Genomic DNA, 14,697 nt, shown 5'->3' with positions numbered 1-14,697 from the left:
AGTTTATATGACAAAATCATATTAATCAGATTCACTAACTTTTCTAAGTTGATTTTATCAACTTTTGTGTTTTTTTAGAAAGTAGAATTTATCAAAATTTGTATCTAAGGTAGGAGTAATGTAAAACCCACAAAGAACTTTTTTTAGAGCTTTTTAATGGTAAAATGAAAGATTCTATCAATAAAAGGATCTGTCTAAATATCAGAGACCCATTATCCACAAGAAGAAATACTCTAAGAGATGTTACTTAAAATTCCAATAAATTAAACTCAAAAGGGAAAAACAAACTTAAAAAATGGTTCTGATAACCAAATTGTTACTATATACAAGCCTTAAAAAGAAAAAAAAAGGTGAATAGGGGAAAAAAGGAAGCTTGTTAGCTAGGAATTGATTTTTAAATCCTTTGATAAGATGCTAAACAAGGAACAGCAAGAAATACCTGTTTGGTTGTAATGCATCCAGTTCAGCATGATCTCAGGAGCCCTATACCACCTGGTGGCTACATAACCTGTCATTTCATCATCTGTGTGCCGGGCCAGTCCAAAATCTAGGATCTGAAGAACAGAAAAGAGATCCAGGCATTATCTTGCTAAGTGTTGTTTCACAGTCTCCCATGATAATCATAGCATCTCAGCTTTGTAAGACTTAAGAAAATAGAATCTCCAACAAACATGTTGACATACAAGGAAAGGAGTCTGACTATTTCATTAAGGGAGCCCACTGCATTTTTAAATGGTGTCAATTATTAGGAAGTTCAGTGTTACATGGAGAATATATCCATTCACTACAACCTTCATCCATTGTTTCTAGTTCTGCTTTTCAGGGGCAAGACAAATCAGTTTCTTTCACCAGATGGACCTTCAAATACTTGGAGAGCTAACCCCAAGTCTTCTCTAAGATAAACTGAGACTGGATTCCCCTCCCCCCCCTTTCAAAGTTTCATTTTGGCTTTTTGTTTTTATGATGGACTCACTTGCCCTCTGCCAATGAACCCTTCTCTTTAATAAATAAGCTAAATGAAAGCAACTGTATCTGTCAGCCTATGTTGAAACCCAAACTAGAGAGATTCCCTTCCTCTACTGAAAAAAAGTGTATTCTGAACATTTCTTCAGGATCAGGACTCTTCATTATAATTCATCAGAGACTGTCTGCCTTTTAGTGTTTAAGTTATTTTTGGTAGTCACTGTGGTTGCCTCTCTCTTGATTCTTTTTTCACTTTGCAAAACAAGTTATCCTAAGTTTCTTTGATTTCTTCACATTTCTTTATTACTGATAGCACAATAATATTGTGTTCATAATGAACATTGTGTTCATAAGTATGTTCATATGTGATAATTTGTTTCAGCCATTCCCAAATCAGATCAATGGTTCTTAAGTCAATGAAAGGAGTCTTTGAAGCCATCAATTCTAGCTCTCTAATTATACAGATGAGGTCATGGAGGCCTAGGAAAAAAATTTGTCCAGTATTATAGAGGTAGCAACTGACAGAGGTAAACCATGAAGTCAGGTCTTCTGGCTCAAATGCAATGCTCTTTGAGTTCTAAGACTTCCTAGTTCCTTCAATGACACATCACATGGCACATCATTCCCAGTCTGGCCCCCTCTTCCAGACATCATTCAACATATCAATGTCCATTCTAACACATTATTCCTAAAACACATCACAAGATATGCTCTTAGTAGGGCGGCCTACAAAAGGACCATCACTTCCTCTCTTCTAGAAACTCCTCAATAAATCCTGAAACTTACTCAGCTCTTCTTGCTGCCATCTTTACATTACTAATATGAACTGGGCTTGCAGTCTGCTAAAAGGATTTTGAGTCAGAAAACCTGAGTATGAATCCTAATTCTGCCATTTATTGCTTGTTTTTCTGTAGGCAAATCACATAATCTCTAGGGGCTTCAGTTTCCTCATCAGTAGAAGGAGAAGTTCCTTCTACTTCCAAATCCATGACAACCCCTTTCACAGAAATTGTTGTCTTGCAACAATTACTCCAATATGGACTTGTACAATAGATTTTTTAAAACCTCAAATATGAAAATTTATATTTATGCCTATTAAAATTCATTTTAATAGGATCAGCCCATTGTATCCTATCATCTAATATGTTAATTATTCAACATATGATACGACAACTTGTTTTTACCATTCAGCATTTCATTTGAATATTTTAAACTAATTTTGTTAACTTGATACATGAAAGAGGGTATACTTCAAAGTTATTTTAATTCCATTTCTCTGAACAGAGAATTTGAACAATCTTTTTCAAGTAATTATTAACAAGTAATATATTCTTTGGAAGTTTTCCATTCTTATCCTCTGACAATTTGTCCTTTGGAGAACATGTTTTAGTCTTGTGGAATTTTTATCAGTGCCTTTTATTCAGATACATTAATTACTAATAATTTTCCCTAATTCTTTCCTTCTTAACTGACATATTGCTTTTTTATTATATAGAACAAATTTTAAAATGACTTTAAGAACTTAAAAAATCTCAAAAAGCATATTTCCTTATTACAAAGAACAGAAAGGCCTTTTTGTACATGACACTATGAATTATATGTACTATTTCCCTCCCCCTTTTAAGTATGCATTATTCTAATTCTAACACTGCCCTGTTTTTCAGTAACCTCTTCTGAATCAAAAATAAACATTTTCAAAATACTCAAATGCAACTATTTTAATTTTTCAAGGCTTTTCTTCCACCATCTGCTGCTCCTACTCAAATGCTGCCAAATGATGCAGGAGAAAAATGTGAAATTGTGCCGAGGAGCTCCATTACAAATTTATGTTATGTAATCTAAACTGGGCCCTCACTGCAGCAAGATAATCTTTTCTACAGCTCCCAAACTGACTCTTTCCCTCTCACCACAGCAGTTTTCCCAAATATTTTCATTCTTCTTCAAACCTTCCCCTCTCCTCTAGGCTGGCATTTTACCTTAAATTTCACTAGAAAAACTGAAGCCATTCACTGAGTCCCCTCTTCCCCAATCCTCAATTCACATCTCACAAATGCCTTCTGCCACTATCTGTCTTCACTCTTGCCTCACTACATAAGGAAGTGGCACTTCTCCTTTTGAAGGCAACCCCTTTACTTAAAGAACTTATCTCACTCCATCCTATCTTCTTTAGCAATTGCCTCCATGTCATCCCCAAGCTTACTTATCTTCAATTTCTCCTTTTCCACTTATTGCTTCCCCAATGCCGACAAATATGTTGATATATATCCTCTATTCTCAAAAAAAAAAAAAAGACCCTTATATTTGATCTTTCCATCCCTATAAGCTTTTATTCTAAATTTCTTCTCTCTTGTAGTTAAACTTGAGGTGGCCTACAGTTGGTGCTTCCACTTCTTTCCTTCTCACTCTCTTCTTACTCAAAAAAGTTACTCAAAAACTCTTATTTGCTAAATCTAATGGCCTTTCCTCAATTGTCCTTCTCGACTTGTCTCTTTTGCCTGTAACCCTGCTCCTTGCCTTTCTTCTTTCTAGCTTTTCATGCCACTTAACCTCTCCTAGTTCTTCTCCTATCTGTCTGACCATTTCTGTTTCTTTTGCTGGATCTTCATCCAGGTCATACCTACTAACCATAGGGGCCTCCTGGGGCTCTGTCTTGGGCCCTCATTTCTTCTCCCTCTATACTATTTCACTTGCTGACCTCATCAGCTCCCATGGATTCAATTATCATCTTTCTGCTAATGATTTCCTATCTACAAATTCAGCCTTAACCTCTGCCGACCATCTCCAACTGCCAATTGGACATCTTGAGTTCGTACATCCTTTAGACATCTTATATTCAATGTGTACGAAACTTAAATCATCTTTCCACCATACCTTCTCTTCTTCCTATCTTCCTTATTACTGTTGAAGGTACTACCACCTTCCCAATCACCTGGACTAACAATCTCAGTGGCATCCTTCTACTCTTCTCTCAAAACTCCACAATCTTTCTCTTAATCTTGACAATTATCTGTCAAGTCCAAGGTAATCTCTAACTGCATTAACATGTCTTGTATATGGCTCTCCTCTCTTCTCTGTTACTGCCACCATCTAGGTACAGGTCCATATCACTTTCCACTTGGATTATTGCAAGAGTTTGTTGATTTATCTCCCTGACACACGTCTTTCCTTATTCTAGTCCATCCTCCACTTGGCTGCCAAAGTGATCTTCCTAAAGTTCAGATCTAACTATATCATGTCCCTAATCAATAAATTCCAGTGACTCCTTTCCCAAGATCAAATAGAAAACCTCTGTTTGGCATTCAAAGCCCTTCATAACCTGGGCTGCCTTCCACCTTTCGAGGACTCTTTTATACTTTGTTCCATTTCAAATACTCTTTTGAGTCAGTGACTCTGGGCAAGTAAGTCATCTAATCTTACAGTACTCTAGGGGCAGAGGTGCACAGCAATGTAAATGGGAAATATTTAACAAAATAAGTAAAAATATAATGTTAACAAGTAACTTTCTTTAGTCAAAATGTGGCCTGCAGGAATCCTTACATAGGGTTTAGGGGGTCCTACTTCTATTTGAGTTGGAAAACAAGTGCTCTAAGTAATCTTTAAGACCATAAACCACAAAGAAGTGTCAACCTGCAATGGTAATTAGAGAATCCTCATGTGAAAGTGTCCTGAATTAATGAAATCATAGGTCCAGTCCCTATGTTCTATTCCAATAAAACATTTATCAGATGTTTTAGAGACAAGTTTTTTTTTTTATCTCTTTAGTAGCTTTTCTTCTTATTTTTAATTGCATGTATTTTATTAATGGAACAGCTTTGTAATTTTACATTACAAAAATTGCATGTTTTATCTTTTATGACCACTTCTATCCCTTGTTTACTAAAAGATCTTCCCAGACCTGCATATACAAAAATATTTAAAGCAGCTCTTTTTAGGGGACAAAGATTTGGAAAGTGATGGCATTCCCATCAATTGGGGAATGGCTAAGTAAGTTATAGTGTATGATTACAATGAAATATTGTTGTGCTATAAGAAACGATGAGCAGCAGGAGCTCAGAAAAATCTGGAAAGACACAGCAGAGTGAAATAAGCAGAATCAGGAGAACATTTTATAGTGACAGGAATACTTTACAATGAACAACTGTGAATAATAGCTATTCTCAGCAATATAATGATCCAAAACTATTGCAAATGACTTATGATAAAAAAAAAATGCCATCTACTTCCAGAGTAAAAGAACTGAGTCTGATCCAGACCAAAGCAAACTTTCTTTGTGTTTTTAATTTTTTTCTATTTGAGTTTCATTCCACAAAAAAGATTAATAGGGAAAAATCTTCTACATGATTGCACATGTAAAATCTATATGAGATTGCTTAATATCTCAAAGTTGCGGGGGGGGGGGGGAACAACAAGGTTTAAAGAGGAGGGAGAGAAGTTGAGACTCCATATTCTTTGAAAAACACTGGAAATTATTTTTGCATGTAAATGGAGGAAAAAAATAAATAAAAGTTCTTCCTCTTAACCATAACTATAAAAGATTCCTTCTTCTACTCTCATTTTATTTTTAAGAGGAGGTGATATTTTATGTTTAGATCAGATATCCATTTGTGATTTATTGCCATATATCTTATAAGATGGGAAGGACAGAGGTGGGGAAAGACAGAAAAGGAAGGAAAGTGTATTGTAGTTGTATGTATTTAAGTCCTCAGTATGTTATTGGTAGGGACCCACCAGACAAATTTTAAATGAACGATTTCTATTCCTGCCCCCATGGTTTTTAAAATTACTATACAGAAAATATGTAACATATAAAAAAGTTCATGATTTTTGTGGAATTATTTTGAAAACTACTAGTTACTTATGCTTATGGTCATGTCATTTGTCTTCAAAAATACCCAGTTGCTATTTCCACTATTCACAGTTTGAACTAGTATATGAACTTAGGTCTTCTGGCTACAAATACATAATTTTTCCTCTGTATACCACAAAACTTCTATGTTCAGGTTATAATTTTCTTATTCTATTTCATGCCCATTAACACCATTATCAAATGCTCTTATTGTCATCAATGTTCACTTGAAGTACTCTCTTTTAAAACAACAACAAAATCCATCTGGTACTATTTTTATAATTACTTAACCAACTTATAAAATTCCATGATGTTAAAAATTTCTGGATCTAATATTCCTAGGGATAATCTTAATTTCTCAGGGGAAAAAAAGTTGCACATTAATCCATTCTAGAAAACACTTCTCTACTTTATAGCTGAAACACACAGCCACTGGTTAACACAAACTGCACATGATTTTTACCTTACCTTAAGCTCACAGTCTTCATTCACAGCTAAGTTACTAGGTTTCAGGTCCTAAAAGTAAGCAATAAATCAATCAACTTTCTTTTTCACTGTCAATGCTCTGTCTTTTCACTTTTACTATAACTTGTTAGTCTCAGAGAATGAGACTTTCGAGGCAAATGAGATATATATCTCATAGCCAGCTGCTAGTTTTGTTTATACTAAATATATTATAATCACCTCAATTTAAGCCTGGTGCATTGTTAGAGATGGAATTATCAATAGCATTCAAAGTCTACAGAAATGGCGCTATGTTCTAATAAAGAGTCTGGTTAAAACCCAAACATCCCTCCACTCCCATTATGTTTAGTCAAAGGAAATGACTTAGTTAAAATACTTACTCTGTGTATAATGTCAGCTGAATGAATATACTATAGAAGAAAAAGAAAAACACACCAATCAGCTAATAAGGATACCTCCTTCAACACATTGTTTAATATCAGTACATGATACAATACACAGATTCTATAATTCGGAGTTTATATATCTTCATGAAAGCAAAAGGCTAAAAACTGTAAAAAAAAAAAGGTAAAGTATTTCCTATTACAATGTATAGAATATCTCTGAATTCTATAGCCACCTGAGTTAGGTATTTTCAATTGCAATCTGGGTTTAGCTTGGATTCAACAGGGCAACAAAATGTTCCAAGTGCTAAAAACTCAAAGGGAGCATCCTCATTGAGTGAGTGCTATATCTGCTCTGCTCTCTCTAGGTTTACCACCGGATCATCTAAATCCACCTCTAAGATTATTTCAATATCACCTTAAAGATCATTAGTGCCGAGTCTCTACCTTTAAGCCTCGGAGAATCTGGTAGATAAGGAACTGTACATGGTCATCGGTGAGCTTTTGGCATTTCACAATATTGTTCAGATCTGCCCCCATGAGATGTGTCACCAGATACCTAGAAATTACAAGGGAGAGTTACACAATATCCCAGCATCTCAAAGAAGGCTCATCACAAGAGTACTAAATGTTTTTTTTTTTACTACTTTATACATAGTAAGATAGAGAACATTAGCTAACCTTGTGATTATGACCACTCTATGATTACCACTTGTGATAGATTTTACTTTTTAAATCTGGTTCCATAGAATACTCGTTTTTTCCTTTTCGCCTAACCAATTCACCAAAAATACAGCAAGGGAAGGAAAAGGAGTTTTGAATTGGTGTCAGTTTATCCTCAAAGTGTAAGATTTAATTTGATTTCTCCTGGTTACATACAGTCTCATGACTGCATTGGTATAATGACAAAATACAAAGTATTTCATACTTTTAAATCTTTTGTGTCATTTTTACCTCATATTACTTAAAAGTTCCCAAAGCTGTAGGATTTAAAATGAAGATAATATCTTAAAAGAACTAAATTACTTAAAATTCCCCTTCCCCATTTAGAAATAATGAGTAAAACAGAAATGGACAATATGGTGTTCCTGGGTTTATTCACCAGAGTATAGAGATAAAGGAGAGGGACATGTTTACTCTCTAAAGGGGAAGTGATCCATATAATCACTTACCACTCATTACAGAATTCTCTTACTAGGTGTGGTCCTAGTTATTAATCCTGCCTTGCCTTTACAATGAGAATGACAAGAATATATTCAAGTCTGACAAGTTTGACACACTCAAGACATAATATCTTACCATACTTAGTACTATACTATTACAGAGACTCACAACAAAATTCAGCACGACACTAAAAATGCTGAATTTTAAAAAAATGTTATACACTTATATGCATTTTATATATTATATTTATTATTACATATGCATTCAACTGAGTCACACAGGTCAAAAAACAATTTGTACTGGAAGGTAAAAATAATGGGTTCCCATGATCAACTGAGCAGTTTTGTGAGATGTATAAAGGTAGAAAAAAAAGAGTTTTCCCCTTAGTTCTTATTCAGCTTCCAAAATTTATTTATTTTTTAAAGCAACCCTTCTGTCTTAGTTTATTAATCCTGATATTAAGCATCCATTCCAAGGCAAAGAGTGGTAAGGGCTAGGCAATGGGGGCTAAGTGACTTGCCCCTGGTCACACAGCTAGGATATTTATTTTTAAAGGGATTTGTTATTAATTTTGAGGTCCAAAATGTCCTCTACCCACTGAGAAAGCAAATAATTCACTTAATTTTTTAAAGTTTACCTGCTTATATTGCCTTGAAAGATAATTTTAATTAAAAAAAATTGACATAGGATTTTTAAAGAAATCCTATGTAAGGTAATGGGTAGCTCAGTGGATTGAGAGTCAGGCCTAGAGACAGGAGGTCCTAGTTCAAATCTGGCCTCAGACACATCCCAGCTGTGACCCTGGGCAAGTCACTTAACCCCCATTGCCTAGCCTTTACCACTCTTCTACCTTGTATTGGTTCCAAGACAGAAGATAAGTGTTTTTAAAAAAAAAAAAAACCCATGTAAGGAGTCTTTTAAGATACTGCAAAACTGAAGTGATCAAAGAAAAATGAAATTAAATTCAAGTTATATGATAGGATGGGAACTGGTCCTAAGATTTCATTGGGATAGGAGACTTCTTTTACTGCTGCAGTTTGGCACCCTTTCTACAATTTATAACCTTAGAGAGCTGCCTAGAACACTGACAGATTAAGTGACACATGTGTCTATGAGAGGTGGGACTCCATCCACACATGTCCACTATGATAACACTGTCTTCACGGTACGTGGCAATATAGCTAGAGTTCACTGCCACAAATATGAAACCCAGATGTCTGCATAAAAGACGACACTGATCTGTGATGCAGACATAAATGCTTTGTTTAATCATATAGTACCACCTCTAATCTCAGCATTAGAGATTTGAAGCTGGAAGGTCATCTAGTTCAGTGGTGTTAAACTCAAAATAGAAATGGATCCCCGTGGGCTGCATATTGACTTAGAACAATTCAAAAGAACATTATCTATCTTGTATTTCTATTTATTTTGTTAAACGACTTGATATGCCGAAAGCTGGGATATGAACCCAGATTTCTGACTCTACATCAAGCTCTCTTTCAGATAAACCACACTGCTCATACAATTTACAATGTATACTAACTGTATAAGATAATTTACCCATGGTCACAAAGACCATTAAGAATCAATGACAGGATTCAAATCCAGGATATCTGACTCTTATGCTTTCCATTACCTACCTCTACCTCTCCATGAAGAAAGCAACCTCTGCTTTCGTAGTTGCTTTGGTCATCAGTTGCCCAGGTTTGCCTACTATATGGGGCTTTTTTTGGTTTTGTTTTTTCTGTTCCTCTGCCTAGAGACTACATGTAACTAGAGTTATTTTACTCAAGGTTGTAATGAGTCATGTGAACCTTTTTCAGTTGTACTACCAACACATGACTAATTATCATGTGAGATTCAATGTTTATACAGGCCGAAATGCTGAAAAGATGAAGAAGTCACTGGACCTCATTAAATTAGGAAGCAGAGTAGCAGTGGTATGAGTCTATGTATAAGGTTCACATAATCACCAGCAAATGTTCTGTGTGCTGAACATGAGGGAAGATACTATCTTACAAACTCCATTATCCAGAGAGGAACCACATTCACAGAAAGAATGAGAGCTATAATGATGGCCAATATGCTCAAAACTTAACAAAATCTGTCACACAAAGTGACATTTAATGCAGTCACATGACAGCACAGAACTTCACAGAATAAAGAGACTTCATTCAATATACCAACATCCTTTTTCCTCTTTCATACGAGGAAACAGTAACTGTCTCAACAAAACATTAAAAGCAAGGAAACACTATTTCAAATTTGTCACCATTATTGCCTTGGGCAAGAAAGATATCTAAAGAAGCTATTTATTCATTGTGGTAGAAGTCCTAAACTGGCCACAATACATCTCGCTAGGAATACAAATCAGGAGCTGTAAAACATCTTCAGGGTACAATGTTAAAATGTTATATATAACATTACCGTGTTCATTGTATAGAGAGTCTAGATATTTTTTGGCTTATTGCTTTTCTAGCATTTTTAGATTATACACTTAATTCAATGATATTTCTTCCTACTGTTGAATAACACATTTAGAAATATTAATTTTACCCACAAATTACTTTAGCAGTATCCCAAAAGTTTTGGTGGTGTCTTCTCATTGTCTTTTTCCTTGATAAAATTCTCTATAGTTCCTATGATTTGTAACTTTCAAGTAATTAGGACTCAATTATTTTGTCACAGGTTATTTTTTCTTTTTTCTTAAAAGGCTCTTCAACAAAAATAATGCTATTTTATTGTAGTCAGTAAAAGTTGCAAATAAGATTTTTTAGTAATTAATTATGAGGTTTTTGCATGCTAATATACAACCGGTGTATATGCTTTTTTGTTTGCATTCAGCAATCATCCATTTTAGTATATCTAATTGTACTAAAATTTTCTTCAGATCCTTAACGTCCTTCTTGCTTTTTCTTTATTTTAGATGTTTAGATCTCAAAGACAAAGTATATTTCCTTTATCATTATAGTTTTAATGTTAACTTTTCACAATGTTTAATTTACTTTTTCCTTTAAGTATTTAGATGCTATGGTATTTTATGTATACCTGTTAAACTTCCTGATTTTGAGTCATTTTCTATGGTGTCTTTAAGTATTATGTAATTTGCCTGCTTCTCTTACAATCAGGTCTAATTTTACAGTCATCTTATGAGTTCATGATGAATACTGCTGCTTTTTCACAGCACAAGTTTACATTCATGCTCTTTGATGGAAAAATTCTCTATTGCCCACCTAGCAATCAATCAAGCAAAGCAAATTAATAATGGTTGTGTCCTGATTAAAAAATTCACAAGTACAAGGCACAATGTTGAAAAGCATCAGAGCAATGGTAATAAGACATATTGGGACAATTTTCTAGATCAATACTCAGCACATGGAGAACAAATGAATAAAGGAATAAGTGATGCTTTTTGCAAGAAACATTTTCTCCTCTATCACTTGCTATAAATAACTTTTAGTTTTTACTAAATACATGTCATATATCCATACACACACATTCACCCATCTGCCAGATAGCAAAGATGTAAGCCATTGTCAAAAACACATTATTAAAAATCAATTTTAAAGACGAAAAATGCTACAAGATATTCAATTAGACTCCCATGGTTCAGCAGAGCTATACTTACTTTCTGAAATCTAAACTATACCCTGAGATACCCACTTTGTATGAAAGCCAAAAACAACTTTCTGATAGAGAAGTCTTTCAGCTTCCCCTAAACCCAATCATCAACTGGCAATCAAGACCTGTTTTTATACTGCTCCTCCTAAAGGTCAAGCTTCACCAACAGGTGGCCCTTTCTCATGGTTGTTATGCCCATCCTAACAGTTTACTAAAGCATGCTTAGATCCATTAATCTTCCAGAAATAGAAAATTAAGAACTGGAATTGGATGTTGAACTAAAAATGATCACTGGAGCATTAGTACAACAAATACACATTAAATATGATTAAAATTCAACAGTGAAGCTTATAAGCAATTAAGATTCTTATACTATTAGCACATAAGAATAATATTTAGAAATGTAGCCTGCTCTAAAGTGCAACTAAAAAACCTCTGGTTTCCTAGATGAGTTCTAAATGGCTCTGAAGAACCATTATACTTGGCTGAGGATGAGTTAATTTTTCTAATACTGTCAGTACTAAAAAGATGAGGACACACTCAGTCATGTTATTTTAACTTTAAAAGGAGGTCTTTTTCAGACCTGACAATATACAAGTCTATAACTGAAGGCAGTCAGACCCAGAGATGGGAGTTCCTGGGTTCAAATCAGACCTCAGACACTTCCTAGCTGTGTGACTCTAGGCAAGTCACTTAACTCCCATTGCCTAGCCCTAACCGCTCTTCTGCCCTAAGATGAAAGGTAAGGATTAAAAAAAAAAATCAATATTGTGTATTGGTACTAAGGTAGAAGAGCAGTAAGCACTAGCCAATGGGGGGGTTAACAGGCTTGCCTGGGGTCCCACAGTTAGGAAGTGTCTGACACCACCTTTGAACCCAGGACCTCCTGTCTCTAGGCCTGGCTCTCTATCCCCTGGGCCACCTACCTGCCTTCAAACCCTTCATTTTTGAGGAAAGAAATCTAAGGTTAAGAAGAACCAAAATGTGTTCTTTGACAATCTCTGAAACTAGGAACTAAGATACAACACAAATGAAATTTAGCTTTCCCAATTAGATGCTTAATACACTTTGAGTGCTTCTTCTAGTTTTAAAAAGCTATCTGAGGGGGCAGCTGGGTGGCTCAGTGGATTGAGAGCCAGACCTAGTGATGGGAGGTCCTGGGTTCAAATCTGACCTCAGAGACACTTCCCAGCTGTGTGACCCTAGGCAAGTCACTTAACTCCCATTGCCTAGCCCCTTCCACTCTTCTGCCTTAGAGTCAATACACATTCTAATTTGTCAGGGAGTGAGCTAGATTTCTTCAGAGCAGACTTAAAGAAGAGTCTGGGGAAAGGCAGCTGCCCAGGAGGGTTCCTTCAAGTTTCCTGTTAACTCGTCTTGAGCATGGAGCGATCCACGAGGGAGTTGTTTCTCAGCTTTATCGTGGTCCTCATAACTGTAATCCTCATGTGGCTGCTGGTGAGATCATATCGATACTAAGAAGATGAAGATGGCTTTCCTGAGATTGACCAGCACAGAAGAACCCTCAAGCATAGGAGCTCTCCTATGCTGTAGGATGCCTTGGCTTGCCCCTGTCTGAAATTACTTGTACCTAGACGTAACTAGGGTGGGATGAAGATTTTCCCTTTGTGGAAATATTTCTCTGGCCTTTGCTAATGTTTTAGGGTTCTATGCTTCTGTGATCTATGGCAATGTGATTTCATGTTTCCCCAAAATCTCTGTCAGAAGTCTGACAAAAGTTGTCAAAAAGCTGTCTTCAAGTCGGCATTGGATATGTTTCCTGAAACTGCAGATGTTAATAAAGTCACCTATTTGAAAGGGATCACTATGAAACAGGATGGTACCATGTGCTGTGTCCTTCCTTCCACAGCCTCTCTGCCTCTATGCCAGCCTCTCCTCAACTCTTAGAAAGAGATGTGATACAATTAGTCCACTATGGTTGTCATTTAAATTAAAAAAATTTAAACCTAACCCCCCCCCCCAAAAAAAAACCCACTGACGTTGGAGTCAGTACTCATTCAAAGAGTTAAAAAATAATAATAAAAATAAAAAGCTATCTGAGGTAGCCAGACTACTATATTCTTTTTTTTTTTAAAAGACATTCTTGGGTAAAGGCTGGTCACCTATTGCATATGTATTGCAGGTTAGCATAAAGTCAATTCAGGAACTTCATGGAACCATACACCTTCAGGTGTCAAGTATGATTGCAAGAAGGACAAGTTGTACTTGTTCCTGTCAGTGCTTTTTAAACTCCCTATCTAGATTCCACCCCTCCAAAAGAAGGAGCTAGCATTCAATTTAACCAGGTACAATAGTGCTGAACCTGTGGAACTTAGACATGGTCAGGAATATATGGGCTTTGCATTTCTCCCCCTTCAAAAATTTATAGCAAAGGGAAGAAGTATGTTTGTGGAATCAGACTAAAGGCTAGGCAATGAGGATTAAGTGACTTTCTCAGGATCATACAGCTAGGAAGTATCTGAGTCCATATTTGAATCAAGGACCTCCCATCTCTAGGCCTATCTCTCAATCCACTGAGTTACTTGAGCTGTCCCCAAAGACTTCATTTTCAAAAGGGAAGGAATTTAAGGTTAAGGACGAAGGTGCGTTCCTTAATAATCTCTGAATCCAAAAAGCAGCTTTCAGTAAAAGTAGGTCATCTAATAAGACAAGGGTTTGCTATAAGAATTGATTCACACCTTCTTCTCTCTTTCACTAAAACTTCTGAAAGTTTTCACTTTATTTTCTTAAAACACCTTGAATTCTATAGTTGAAAGTTGTAAGGGAAGTGGTGGTAGTGCCTGTCAGTATTCTCTTTTCTCAAAGAGTTGGGTGTAACCTGAAAAGTCTTTTGAAGTCTTAAATATTGCTACATAGAAAAGGGATTGACTGGAAGAGAGATGATGACCTGTCTGAAGCCAGTAAAATCTAACAAATTAAAAGAATTTACTCACACATCATTGAATTCCTCCAGAGACTTTGCAGGTGTGAAAACATCTAACAGGCCAATCACCTATAAGGGAAAAAAAATGTCCATTAAATTCTCTGAAATGGAATCTCTTCAACACTTATGGTTTTGGTTTTTGTGGGAAGAGAAGGGCCCCCCAACTGGCTACACTTCAATTTCGTTAGTTCAGGGAAATGACCAGGGTAGAAATTCCCTCCTTTGTCTTGGAAAAGGGGCACTTTTTAAGATTAAGTGAGTTGTCCATGGTCATGCAGAAATTATATGTCAGAAGCAGGACTAGAACCTGG

The 14,697-nt window shown here is 35.7% G+C and overlaps 2 protein-coding genes across 3 annotated transcripts in view; one reads left to right on the top strand and one right to left on the bottom strand.

Annotated features, from left to right (window-relative positions):
* Positions 1-14,697, bottom strand: part of MAPK14 (mitogen-activated protein kinase 14) — a 94,210-nt gene that overhangs the window by 24,245 nt on the left and 55,268 nt on the right. For both annotated transcript variants that reach the window (XM_001369904.3, XM_001369934.3), the window contains exons 3-7: positions 14,397-14,455; positions 7,105-7,216; positions 6,655-6,684; positions 6,278-6,325; positions 440-554 (exon numbers count right to left, since the gene is read on the bottom strand). In XM_001369904.3, coding sequence (XP_001369941.1) covers positions 440-554; positions 6,278-6,325; positions 6,655-6,684; positions 7,105-7,216; positions 14,397-14,455 — 364 coding nt within the window. The remainder of the gene's footprint in view (positions 1-439; positions 555-6,277; positions 6,326-6,654; positions 6,685-7,104; positions 7,217-14,396; positions 14,456-14,697) is intronic.
* On the top strand, positions 12,768-13,126 carry LOC103105292 (sarcolipin-like). Its single transcript, XM_007483770.3, has one exon. The coding sequence runs from the start codon at positions 12,826-12,828 to the stop codon at positions 12,919-12,921; it is 96 nt and encodes a 31-aa protein (XP_007483832.1). The 5' UTR covers positions 12,768-12,825; the 3' UTR covers positions 12,922-13,126.

The sequence above is a fragment of the Monodelphis domestica genome, chromosome 2 (assembly GCF_027887165.1).
Source record: "Monodelphis domestica isolate mMonDom1 chromosome 2, mMonDom1.pri, whole genome shotgun sequence".
Lineage (NCBI taxonomy): Eukaryota > Metazoa > Chordata > Mammalia > Didelphimorphia > Didelphidae > Monodelphis > Monodelphis domestica.
The sequence above is the reverse complement of the archived record's forward strand: the minus strand, read 5'-3'. Positions and strand labels throughout refer to the sequence as shown.

What these genes read in the sequence shown, in the direction of transcription:
- LOC103105292 (XM_007483770.3), top strand. Translation starts at nt 12,826, where the DNA reads ATGGAGCGATCCACGAGGGAGTTGTTTCTCAGCTTTATCGTGGTCCTC.